Source organism: Canis lupus, chromosome 25 (assembly GCF_011100685.1).
Source record: "Canis lupus familiaris isolate Mischka breed German Shepherd chromosome 25, alternate assembly UU_Cfam_GSD_1.0, whole genome shotgun sequence".
Classification (NCBI taxonomy): Eukaryota; Metazoa; Chordata; class Mammalia; order Carnivora; family Canidae; genus Canis; species Canis lupus.
The window spans coordinates 15332630-15346811 of record NC_049246.1 but is presented as its reverse complement, the minus strand read 5'-3'; the positions used below and the strand labels follow the sequence as shown (position 1 = coordinate 15346811).

The following is a 14182-nucleotide window of genomic DNA, read 5'->3' as shown; positions in this document are numbered from 1 at the left end:
GCGTCCACTGGGAATGCCGAGCAGGGGAGGGACATGACCCAGTGAAGGGTGAGGAATCTGTGAGGAGGGACCTATGCTACAATGGTGACAGCCAAAGAAGAGAGAGCCAGGAAGCAGGGCAAAGAGATTTCAGGATAGGACAAGGACTCAAGTCAGGAAAATGTTGATTCTGAGATACTCATAGAGCTCCAAGTGCAAAATGATAACAGCAGCCACTTCATCAGTATCCTTATATGACATCTGTACCACGCGATTGCCCAAGTAATGACCAGGATGAGTAATGTACCACGACAACACCTTCCAATGATCTGCCCTGCTGCAATACTGCAAAACTGGACCAAACTCAATTAGAAAGTTGTGACTGCCTGCCATCCTTGATTCATCTCGTATCTCATTTCATTAACTTTGTAATAAAGCAATCTTGCATTTGATGTCATTAAATCTTGAGGGCCTCACCTAGACTCTCATGAAGGAGGTTATTATATTACCATGTTACTGATTAGAAAACAGGGCTCAGAGAGGTTGGCTAATTTATCCAAAGTCACACAGTGGAGGAATCAGGTGTGAACCAGGCATGTAACCACTATACCACAGTGCCCCTCTCATCACTGGGGTGGCAACTGGAGATGTGGCAGTCCTTCCTCAGGTATGGTGGCAGGGGTGTGGGCTGTGTGGGGAGACAGAGTGAGAGCAAAATGGAAGAGCTAAGAGCCCCCACACTAGTCCATATTCAAGGGGTAAATTCAGGAGTAGGGATTCACAAATAACTCCAGGAAGCAGGCAAAGAAGCATAAAGACACTAAAAGAGAATGGTGTCATGAAGCCAAGGAGCTCAGAAAGGACATGAGCAGCATCCTCTAAGCTTCACGGAGATTAGGTAAAAGCAACCACATAAGTCCACTGGATTTAACAATAAAAAAGTCATTAACTGGTGACCTCAGCCTGGCAATTTTATTGGAAATCTAGCAGAAGCAAAGGCTCATCTGCCGTGCTAACAGATGAGGAGGAGGTACAGACCATAGGCATATCCTATTCTTTCTAGAAGCTGGACCATGGACCAGGACAGAATACAAGAAAGGTAATCAAAGTCAAGTCTGTTCTGTTTTCCCCAAAATGGGATACACAGAAACATGTTTCATGCTAACAGCAAAGGGGCAGTAGAGGCAAACGGTGAAAGCAAAAGCAGTTACTCAATATTTAGCTCAGGACTCTAAATGTGATACAAGTACCACTATCAAATGAGACAGATTCTATCAGAGCTCTGGAGTCAGAGAAGCACCCACTGCAGAGAAAAAATACCTCATGTTACAATTCCATGCAACAGCACTTTCAAAACCAGGCAACCACTTGTTACTGATAGTGAATAAACAGAAGTCCACAGTCTGTATGTCAGCAAAACAGCCACATAACCATTATATAGGGTAAAAAATTAAAATACTAAATACAAACTCAAATGTTGTACATGTGTGATGCTCCCCACCACATGAAGGGAGCTCTATAAAAATGACACGGCCTCTCCCCTCCAACACTCACTCATCCCCTCCATTTGCCCCACGCCATCCGACAGCGGAATGACTGATCTGACTGGTAACTTCAGAAAAAGAATCTGCACGTTTCTAGGAAGCCTGGGGGGCGGGGGGGTTCTCCCCCACACTGCGCTGTGCAGGGCAGGACCCATGTAGGACAGCCTGGAGTCTTCCACGCGGCCTGTGCATAGACCAGTGAGCTGATCTGGATGATTCTGGATCAAGGGCAGAAGCAAGCCACTGTCCCCAGCCATGATCTCCACTACCAGAATTATCAGGACGTCAGAGGTGATCTGTGACGTTTATCTGCTGGACTCCTCTCAGGGCATCTCTTTACCAACTCAGCTCTCAGAAAAACAAAGCAAGGGTTTAACTTACTGGATCCTCATCAGGCTCTACATCATAATACCCCCCAAACGTTAAAACTGTTAAAGGCAACAAACTAGTATGAAAAATTACTTTTTGCCTGGAACTAATTGTACAAAAATAATAGGGAAGATGCCCAGGAGGCAGGCACCTATCACCCATGGGCCAGATAAAATACTGAAAAGGCCAGAGGTTAGGATTACTTAATAATCATGAGAATGGTAGCATACACTTTAACTGAGATAAAGAAAAGTGACCTTGAAGATAATGTCTGGGAGAACCAAGCTATACATTATGGGTGACAAGCAAAAACAGTCAACATGTCCCATCTAGTGTAACAGTCCAGAGAAAATTAACAAAGAACCAGAGAAAAAACAGTGCTTATGGTATAATTCCAAAAAACAAATCAGAATCCAAAGTAGATACCCAAAGTACAAAGACACAACTTTACAAAAATGTCAAATTATGTCAGTAAATGTATAAACTTAACTCTTCCCCAAAAATATAACAACAGGTACTCCCACTTAAGGATGAACAGGCAGGTTGTGGCCATGCCCTGTGCCACATGGTATCTAAAAAGTTTCCAGTTAAAGCAGTATTATTCTGTTGGATTTGTACCCTTTTCACCTGATTTGGTTCTAAAAAACTTGAATAACTGGGCTGATTTCCAAATCCATATCCACCTGAGAAACTACTAGCCCTTAACAAAAACATTCTCTCCAAAAGAAAGTAATATAACACACAATGAGAAAGAATGATCTATAACTCAGCTACCCTGGATGGATCTCACAAACATAAGAGGAAGTCAGAGAAACAGACACGGCACATATCGCATGATTTCCCCTTTCAGAAAGCACAGTAACTAGCTGAGCTAATCTGTGCTACTAGACTCCAGGATCACGGTGGGAGTGGTTAGGACCAGAGAGGCAGAGTATGGGTGTGGGCAATCTTCTGGGTTTTGATCTACATGTATTTGGTTTATAAAACTGCACTGAGGGGCACCTGGGTGGCTCAGCAATGGAGTGTCTACCTTCAGCTCAGGGCGTAATCCCAGGGTCCTGGGATAGTCCCACACTGGCCTCTTTGCAGGGAGCCTGCTTTCCCTCTGCCTGTGTCTCTGCCTCTCTGTGTCTTTCATGAATAAATAAAATCTTAAGTGCACTGAACCTACATTTATGACATGTACTCTTCTGTATGTACATTATATTGCAATGTGCAGTTTTTAAAAGAGACTGTCATACAGATTCTGAAAAATAAGGATTTCTAAAACTTTGGAGAAAAGAACAGTAGGGTTATAGGAATCCAAGTTTAGACTCCCTCAAAGGCTTTGAAGATGACCATTCCCAATTCAGTGAATAATCTGGATAGTGGAAAGATCCACGTCCAATTCCTTGCTCACAGTTATAGATCCTTATGGTAACAGCACTGCAGATTCCTCTTCCTTCGGTCTCGCCTGGGCTCATCCTTAGCTCGCTTCCCCCATCCCAACTCCTTTCACTTTTATTTAAATGAGTCAAGATGTACAATGACCAGCAACTTTCCTTTAGTCATTTTCCTTCAGAAGAAAAGAGCAGATGCAATAAAAGACAATGCCACAAAAAATGTGCTTTCTAACCTTAAACAATGGGACAAACCCAGAATTTTTCAGGGCAATATCTGACTTAGAAAGAAAGAGTTCAAGCAATGGTTTAATAAGGGCAAGGATGCTCACAAAAGTTGAAAGATACTATTAAACTGAGAACCATGGTGATTTTTTTCTCCCAAATCACTCTGTCTCTCCCTAAAAAGAATTCTCAATAAAGGACATCCTTTGCCAAGACCTCAAGAGTCCCCTTTCCTGACACTTTCATGTGTCTGCAGCTGGAGGCAGTGCAGACCTGGAGCCGACCCAGCATGGTCACAAGAACTCTGAGGACAGGGTGGTATGGGCGACACAAAGCTGGCAGGTGCAAGACCAAAGCTCCCCGCACACATGAGCTTCTGACCTGGAATCAAACTTTCCTCTTCGTCTCCATGCAACCCAATCAACAACATCTGTGCTACTACTATCCGGGCTACAAAATGGGAGACTTAGGTGTGCATGTGAGAAAGGAAATGGGAAAGCATTAAAAGTTGTGTAAGAAATTACCATACGTGTATACCACCCTCCCATGACAGAAGAGGTTCTGAAATACAATACCCGACTTTTGGACTCTTTTAGAATCTAGTACTGAAATGCCTTAAAATCTAACAATTACGTTAGATTGAACCAACTGAAATTGCTAACTTACAGGTCTAGAATGGAAAACTCTTGGCAATTTCATATTGGCTCAACTTCAAAGAAAACTTATAAAAACTTAATATTTTTAGCAATAGGTTTATTTAAAAAAACAACAGAACAACTATAATACCTCGGGTTTGGGCAGCTTCCTTTAAAGCAGCGATGAGGTGAGGCTTCAAGCTATCCAAAATGAACCTTCCTTCAAGACCTGGGAAAAGGGACCTAAAAAGTGAAAGGAACACAGCAATTATAACCTTCTAACGATTCTAAGGTAAAGTAATTCAATTTTGTAATTTCAAGTCAGTTAAATGTTCTATTTTACATAGAATTATAATGCACATACCAAATCACACTATAATACTTTTTTGATTGAATATTACTTAGGCTTCACTTTAAAATATGGTGGCCTCATGCACCATATCCAAGTCCAAGTAGTCTAAACATCTTAGATAAAATCACCTTTATTTTCTGAGATGACATACACATCCTCAGTTAAATTAATGTACTATCCTCATTAAATGTCATCAAAATAATTCATTATAGACACATCTTACTTCGTTATCATTAGTACTTTATAACCATTGTTTTCAGGGTCCTGTTACTGAGATTTCCAAGAGAAACACCTGTTCAGTACGTTTCTGGCTGACCAACATTTCAATGCTTTTTCACTTTAGGATGTAAAAATGTGCCTTACCATAGTTTAACAAAGGATTTCTGCAAAAGTCTTCCTGACTACAAAATCTACATGGATGAGCAATGGATTTCACAATAAAGGAGAGGGAGGGAGGGGGAGAGAGGAAGGGGGGAGGGGCCCTCAAGGGAACGAGCACTGCAGAAGCATGAGCTCTACCTTGGATAGTCTTCTGAGGTAATATAAATAACATCTTGATCTGATACGGATGAGGAGAAGGGCACAAAATTTCCATTTTGTAAAGGCAGCAGCTCTAAGCCCAGAAGTTCACTATAGGCCTGGTCAGAAAGCACGAATTCCAGAAGGTGAAGCTTGTCTTGGGCACCACCGGGGTGCGCAGACTTCCTCAAAACCTGCCGCACCCAGGCGGGAGTCACCTTCCTCACAGGTTTGGCACTGGAGGCAGCGAGCTGAACGGCAGCAGCGAGGTTGGGGGGAACCTTGACAATATGCTTCCCTGAGCTCTGGAGGTAGCTGAGCACACTTTTCGTGCATTCCCAACTTTCGTCCAGTTCCGAGAAGTAAGCCTGCTCCAACTTGACCCACTGGTTGCTAAGGGAATACATGACTGCGTTCTGGAACAGCTCGTTAAACAGAGGCTCTAACACCGGCTGCCAGTGCACCCTGACCTTGCTCACATCAGGCCAAAGCTTATAGATGAGGTCAACTGACAAGGGAAAATCGGAGCTCCTTTCGGTCTCCAGACGTTTTATGGAATCTAAGATGAGAGTCGCATAGGCTTTAGGGACAACAGTCATGACGAGAAACTCATTCCACAGGGCTGCAGGGTCTCTCCACTGGTCCAGCTCTCGCCACTTGATGCTTCTGCGATTGTCAGTCAGGCCAAAGAACCCACTGATATGAACTGGAAGGCCTGTTTTGCTCTCCTCACCTGGCGGCAAAGGCAGAAAACAGAAGGCTTTTCCTGAGAAATCAGCTGTTGCTCCTTTTTCTTCATCATCTCTCGATAAAGACATGGCTATTCCAATGATTGGGACAAACTTCAGTTCATCAGCTAGAGAATCAAGTTTACCGCTAATCCCTCGCCCGCCCACACTGTTACAGACCAGCCACGATGTTTTCTGCGCGTCCTTAGTGCTCTCATCTTCTAAAACTATGTTTATGTGATATGTGACACAGGTGATGCTATTGCTTGGAATCTTTTTACAATAGTTACTTATTGCAGTTTCCAGGATCTTTACAGAATTGGGCCGCTCATGTTTCAGGGCCTTATTTTCACTAGCAGTCACCCTAAACACCAGTTTCTCAGTTCCATCGGCCTCTCGGACATGTAAGGAGACATCCTGCACACTCTTCAGGAAGAGCAGCACTGTGTCTGCATCTGCCCTGAAGGAGTCAAACAACTCAAGAACTTTCTGCTTATTGTAGAGGTTACTACTAAGCTGGGAAGGCTGTAGGCGAAGAGGGAAACGGAAAAACGTTCCTGGAAAATTGGCATTTACAAACGTTTCCTTGGTGCTTCCAAAAATGCCAATAAATGGCGCAAACTGGTCAGAAAGTTCACTAATTTCTTTGCTGTCATCTTTGAGATTCCAACATTGGCCTGATTCATGTGGACCAAAAAGCGTTTGATGAGGATCTAGCATCCCAATCTGATCACCACTAAAGATACAAGGAACATCTGTAAAGAAAAATTCAACAGTCATGATTGATGCTGAAATTTAATGGACAGCTGTAACTATGATGCATAGCTACTATCAAGATATCGTATGTGGAAAAGCATAAACCATAAAGTGACTTTAACACAGATTTATCTAATAACAAACTAAATTTAGCTTCAGAAATGTAATTCTCTGCATATGAAATATAGTAATTTCGCTTTTGAATCAGTCAGTACCAGGCAGAGAAACCTGAAATGATTACTGTGAAATACCTACTAAACTATTAAATATGTAAAGGGTATCTGTATATTTGTACTCAGCCTCCACAGCCACCTGAACACAACTATACAAAAGAGTTGCATCCTATGCTCAAAATAAAAATTTTACTCAGATTCTCTGAAAAGAGGGGGAGAGAAATCACAGCACAGGTGACTCTGCCCACCATGTAACTCAGTTAGCAAAGGCCCTGGAGTGAGTGTTCACAAGCCCCCCAGGTGGCCTCCACCCCTGTGCTTCTCACACTGAGCACACCTCACCATGCAGAACCTAAACCCAGTGCTGCTCAAGACACATTTTTTGTATAGTATGGCTCCTAAAGCCAAGAGCAACTATTTCGCTTATTTCTCAACCACAGACAGAATACGGAGACACTGGCAGAGAAACTAGATGTGTCAGGTGCTCTCTACTTAGAGAAATTCTTCACCATGGTGCCTTCATAAGGACTTCAAGTCCTTATAAGTTTTGACAGGTTTTGCCTCACATGCTGACTTTAGCACCAAACCTTCATGCACCTTTAGCACCTTTAATATTTAAGGTTATCCACATAAGGCAGAGCCGTCACAACCACGGACCCCTAAAATTTCAGATATTTTAAGTGGGAAATGTGACATCCACCAACCCAGCCACTCAATCGATCAACAATGTGGTGGGATGGCACTCTGGGCTACACTCCCTTTACATCGTGTCTGCACTCCCATTACTGAAATTATGTCAGAGACTCCTGATGGTTGTAAAGCATAACGCATGACCTTTGCAAATTCTCAGATTATAGAACAGCACTCCAGTTAATACTGTCTGACATCAACATGCTCATTCTCAAGCAAGGAACATCCAGAGATATGCAGACGTTCACAGTCAGCTAGACTCTCTGACTACAAAATCATTCCTGCACAACAGTCTCCACGTTTAGGCAACTCACAAGCATGCCCCTATAAAATTTTAAAACTTCCACATGTCACACACCTGAGGGGTAACTCGAAAATGGTTGAACACATCAACGTTAACGTTCATGTATAATTGTGACATAAATTTAATATATTTGTGTTATACAATATACTATAATAATGTAAATGCAATAAAAATATAGGCTTACTAAAACCAACCTTATAATGGGGGTGACTCAATGTCCCACTTGCCAAGGACAGCCCCAATTCAGGTCAGCTGTTAGGGAATGATACCACCCACCCTCTTCCACTCTGACGGGTGTCCCAGTTTGAACAATAAACTATATGGTCACCCAAGCTATAGCTATAGCTCTGCCAGCTAGCTCAGTCTCTCTTTTGCAAGTTCAAAATGCAGAGTTTGAAACTAAACCACAGCCAAGTGCCAATTCCACAAAAAACTTTTTATCACAAACTATGGTAAATACTGGTTGCTTTGACTCTGGAAGAATAGCCATCTTAGAGATATCTACAGGAAGAGTTTCAAGTACTTCTTATGTAACTCTGAACCAGACTCCTCATATTCTTTCTAGAAACAAGCATGATTTAAAAGTAATCTTTACAATACTCAAAAGTTTAAAAAGAACAAAATTTTTATGAGGAAATTGTTGAGAAACCAGAATCAAAGATCTTCACTTTGTTATTCAGTACTACTGAGCATTATACTTTCTCTTTAATCTCCTAGTATTTAAAGATATGTACAAGAAAATCTGTGAAAATCAGTTTGTCTGACTCAAAGATATTCAGTGTAAAATTTTTAGAGCAGAAACAATTTGTGTAGGCATTTCAAGAGCTACGTTTCAAATCTCATATAAAATGGATTAATATATACTATTACACTGAGCCCACCAGATCATGACATTAACTTTTAGCATCACATGAGGAAACTTTGGTATACTGACCATGGCAACTTTAGAAAACTCAAAACACATTGGTATTTCACTGGCATACTCCTTGCTGCTGCCAGAGAATTTGAAAAAGATGCCTTTTAAAACAGTATCATCTCCAAAGTTAACCAAATAAATTACAAAAGACAGGTTAAAATAATTTTCACAACCATGACTGAAAAACCAAATACTATACCTGTTATATGATAGACAGAATTAAATCCAATTCCAAATCTTCCAACCTTCAGGGGGTCGTCCTTTTTCCTACTTCTTGCTATTTCCTGAATGCCATGCCAGTCCTCTGGAGTGAAAACTGCATTGTTGTATACATACAGAGCTGGCCCTGGGTGTTAAAATGCACATGCATAGAAACATAATAAAAATTTTTTAAAAGTAAAATACACATGCAGGTATTCAGAAAGAAGTAAGCCATGGCATTCGGTCCTCTTCCAAGAGCTTCCCCTACATAAAACTGCTTATTCCGTAAAAGATAAGAGAAGTGAATGGAATTACCGGATTTTACACTATAATTCCAATTTTCATAATAAAAATAAAAACACAAACTTAATGGTAAAAATTGCTAGCAGAAAGAAAAAAATATTGCTGGCCAAAACTCCAAAAAGGAAAAATTAAGGATGCTATGATCCTTAGACATCCAAACCACAGAGCAAACAAGGAAATTAATCACAGTATACTATTACTATATAAAATTTATTCCTAAATGGCATATTTAATTTTTTTTAATGGAATAACCTATAAATGTACTAAGGAGACTTGCTATTTTAAGAAACCTTATTAATATATTATTTCATATGGAGAAAAATAATCCTGAATAATAATAATAAACAATCAACTTGTTTTTGTCAGCCTCTGGATTTTTTCTGTACAAGCCATTACCTGTATAACTAAAACAATCATTAATGTGACAGATTTTAAAATCAGCACTTTGGAATAATACTACCCTGTCTCCAAAACATTCCTTTAAAAAGTCATCATTAAAACTCAAAATATTTGAATTTAAAACGTGAATTGATAATTCAAAATACTTTTAGAACACCCTTTTGAAACTTCAGAATCTCTAACATTCTTTGAATATGTTTATAGTAATTCATATTTAAAACACTGTTCTTTTAAAGAGTTACTGAAATATAACATACAATGAAGTGCAAAGATCCTAAGTGTACAGCTCGATGAATTCTTACAAAGTGAAGAAACCTGTGGAACTCCCACCGACATGAACAAAGAGAGCCCTCCCAGCTCCCCCAGAAGCTTCTCTTCACTCGCCTATAAATTCGAGCTCAGATACGGGGACACTGGCCCCTGCCTGTTTTACAAAAATGGCCTGGTGCTGTGTGTCAAATAGTGTAAGAATGGACAGGAGAGTCGCCCAGACTGCGAGGCCTTTCCGAGGAGGAGCATGTGGTAGCTGAAACAGACGCTGGATTTCAGACCCAGCTCTACCGTTACCACCTGCATCACTTCAGGCAAAAGGAAGTCTTGAAGGCTCAGTCTCCTCGTCTGCTCATCTATAAAGTAAGGAGAACAGTATTGCGTTGCAAAGAAGTGTGGGAGCTCAAATGACACAGTACAAAGGAGGGCCAAGCACAACACCTAGCACAGAGTCAACGCCTGAACGGTCAGATCCTGTTCCTGTTGGAGTCATGGGTGGTACCCAACGCAGTGAGTACTTACAATTAGCAAGATATTACTACAGGAATCTTAATACAGTAAGTATCCTATTAGCCAATGATAGCCAACGACAGCCAGTCGAGAGTGGCATCTGGTGAACAGTGTCTGGTCCTGCCAACTCCAAACCTCCACTAAAAATACCTATGAAGACACAGAAACGGGAACCACAGAAACTCACAACGCCGAACACCGAGACCAGAATCTGGAGAGAACCTGCATAACTGGAAGGGCTACGGAAGGGAATCAGAAATCCAGCAGCGAACACGCCACTAACACTGCCAGAAGCAGAGCAGAGCTACCCGCCTGAAGGAAGACCTCCCTTCCTTCCCACTGTCAACCCGAAAACCCTTTGCTGCCCAGCTGCTTTTACAAAACATTTGTCAAATTACAAAACAATAGATGCAGGTTCTTACAAATTCAAACAAAGTAGTACTTCTCATAAATAAGAATTTCCTCCTCACATCCTCCTTCTCCAAGCCTTACTGACGCACCAAAACTGTCTCCCGTCCAACACCGTCAGTGAGCTCCTAGCAGGAAGGAGACAGGTGACAACCACCCGTCACCCGGAACTGCCAGGAACTATCATGGAACTGCCCTGTACACTGGCTTCTGGAGCATGCCTTACACAGGGGCTAGTCAGTGTCTGAACCAGGTGGCGCTCCGACGAGCCCACCTCAACCAGCAGACAACTGGGCGAGTCAGCTAGATGCTTCGCTCTTCACTGGCTCCTACATCTAGCAGGTATAATCCAGTTCTTAGTCCACGATTTTAATCATGGAATTATCTGATTATACTCATCCTGGAATCATACTCATCCTGGAGATTTAATCTTGAATCTCACTGAATCTCCACCTCCACCTTGCAGATCAATTCCAAAATATCCTAATCCACCCTGATTGAAAGGGTGCCTCTGGATTCTGAGAGTGAAGTAACAAAATAAATCTCTTCAGAAAATTTTCTCAAACAAAAGTTATGTAGGAAGGAAGGAAAGGTTAGCAGCAGGCCCGCAATCTACTTTCTCCTTTTAAAAGAGAATAGGGAGAGAGAGAGAACCCAGCCAAATCTCCTTGTATAAATGCTTATGACAGATCTCTGGGCAAACACACTAACACTACCTGCTAGCAGGGGAGCCTAGTGGGTACTTACAGAACCTCCTTATTTTAAGTAAACCTGGAATTTATAGATTTATGAGACAGAACTCCCTGAAAAAGTCACAAGCTATTTAATTATCAGAGAAAAACATGAACTTTTTTATGATTAAAACAGCTCCTTTTGTGCAGGAGAAGGCCTGCATGCATCACTCAGAGTCCACCTCTGCTAACTGTAGGCCCAGCTGTGTCCCACACAGCATGAATGGACCTAGGGGAGGTGCTGGGAGTCCAAGACTTCTCCACACTTCCTTCACTATGTCTCTTCATTAACCACATCTCTGAAATCCTTATTGTGTGAAAATGGGTGCAATCTCCTCATTCCTATGCATTTCAATTTGACAGACTGAGCCTTTTGTCATCTGATTATATAAAAAAGAACAAAAACAAGGTGAACTGAAAAGTTCTCTTCTGCATAACTAAGTATCAATAAAGGGAAACAAAACTAAGATCTAAGATGATACCAGCTAACATAACACTGACATCTGAACACTGACATCTGAACGTAAGAGAAGGACAATCTCAAATATGCAAGAGCATATAGGGTCCTCATGTTACATAAAGCTATAAAAGATCATTTCTCACTACTTTTATGTGTCCAGGTTCATTTTAAATCAGTTCATCTGAAAATACTTTGAAGAGACTCTCTCTAAATACAGCCAACCCTTGAACACGGGTTTGAATTGCATGGATTATACAACAATTTTCTTTGATAAGTGTTATAAATGTGTTTTCTTTCTCTTTAATGATTTTTTTGCATTTTCTTTCCTCTAGTTTAGCATATTGTAAGAATATAGTATATAATACATATAGTATACAAACTACGGGTTACTATGTTATGGATAAGATGCTTCTGGTCAACAGTAGGCTGTTGGTAGTTAAGTTTTAGGGGAATCAGAAGTTACACATAGATTTTTGACTGCACGGGGGTTGGCACCCCTTACCCCTACAATTTTCCAGGGTCAACTGCACTTATTCACAAATTCAGTTAAATAATCTTGTTTAAAATATTTTTTTAAAAAAAGAAGTGAAGTCAAGGCTAGAAACAAAAAATCATAGACTTTAGGAAGGAGTTTGATGCAAAACATTTCTAGGATCTCCTCACACTGTCACCTTTATGACTCTACGGTATACACATAATAATATCAGTGTGACACCAAACATAAAAGTATCACACAAATGAGCTCATTTATCCAAAAAATAACTTGGAGGCAGATTTTATTCTTATTACCATGTATAGAAGAGCAGACTGAAATTAAGCGGGGGCCAGGCCACCCATTTAATCATGATAAGTAAATATGAGGGTCAGAGTGAGGGCAGGTAAATCGGTGCCCAGTGGAGACATGCCTTGTGGAGGGCCTGTGCAGGACCAGGATCCTCCTATCCACACCTGGTATCTTTCAACGATGGCTACAATAAATCAGGGAAGCCTAGAACCAGGACTCCTGGCTTAGTACTCCTCTCATTATAAAACTGAACGATGGCAGAGAGACAGCCTGCCCCCATCACCAAGACAGGAGGGGTCAGGGCTACAATGCAGCCTCCTGGTGCATTAGGTCTGTCTTCACACAACAAACAAGTGTGACTTGGCTATCACAAATCTGACTAAAGAATGAATGTATCAGCTATAATGTTAAATAGATAACGTTTAAGTATTTAACCATTAATGTTGATTACTCTCCTAAATCATAAAACATCTTTTCAAAAATATATGACTTACACCTCTTTACAAGTATTACTCAGGAACATCTGAACCAATCCTTATTTTCAATGATCTTCTATCATATGTAGTCATTCTCTTACATATAATCACATGTAGTCGTATGTATGGTGTGTATCATCCTATTGACTTTTACATTGCACTCAGTTACAGACATTCTTTTGAACACAGCACGTCAGAGTAGGACTAAGGAACCAGCAGTTTATTGGTCATGGTTCTTACTGTCTTTCCTTTCATCATCCTTATTCCCTCATCTCCTTCAATCCTTCTTCCCACCCCACATCAAAACAGCTCAAGGGTACCGTAAAAGTAGAAAAGAATACTTCCTTCTAAATGTAGAGAAGTGGTATATTTGTGGAAAGGGTGTCCTTCTGTCCTCCTAATGATATAACTCACAAGTTCACTGAATAGAATGAGAGGCCCATGCATTTACATTGTTACTTTGAGTTTCAAGATTTTTACTTTGTTCTCTAAAGATACTGACTTGGACTCCTACCCATCAAAAGCAGAGAAATGCATCTGAAAAAGTGGAACTAAGTATGCCAAGAAGTGCAGGACAAATAACTGGCAGTCGGACTGTATCAGAGTACTGTAAATCACTAAAAATCACCTGTTAACACAAAAAATGAAACTTGTCCTTAATTACTGACTCTTACCCTGATATTGTGCCATATCTTTTGACCAAAGAGTCTCCGTTCCATACTGAGTTTCATCGTATAAAAATTTAACTTCCGTGGCCCCCGCATCTTCTGCATTCTGAATTAGTTCCTAATCAAGAAATATATCAAAAAAAATTTAATAATACAGTAATCCACCACCCATCTTTGAATTTACCCATAACATTTAAAAAGTAATTGTATTTAAGTAACAGAAACTCACTATTGGCATCATTACCTTTAAATGCAGTGGGGATATGACTGCAAGTAATTGTCATAGGCATCGAGAATATGGTTGAGAGCTTCTGAGTCTTTCTCTGATCATACACCTAAAATGTGATTTTTGACTTGCTATCTCCTAGTTCCAAATACAAATCCTGAGACTATTTATAACTCT

The 14182-nt window shown here is 40.7% G+C and overlaps 1 protein-coding gene across 3 annotated transcripts in view; it reads right to left on the bottom strand.

Annotated features, from left to right (window-relative positions):
- The window catches only part of SACS (sacsin molecular chaperone), an 89592-nt gene that overhangs the window by 20038 nt on the left and 55372 nt on the right, over positions 1 to 14182 (bottom strand). For all 3 annotated transcript variants that reach the window (XM_038573481.1, XM_038573483.1, XM_038573482.1), the window contains 4 exons: positions 13786 to 13897; positions 8769 to 8915; positions 5003 to 6485; positions 4283 to 4374 (listed from right to left, as the gene is read on the bottom strand). In XM_038573481.1, coding sequence (XP_038429409.1) covers positions 4283 to 4374; positions 5003 to 6485; positions 8769 to 8915; positions 13786 to 13897 — 1834 coding nt within the window. The remainder of the gene's footprint in view (positions 1 to 4282; positions 4375 to 5002; positions 6486 to 8768; positions 8916 to 13785; positions 13898 to 14182) is intronic.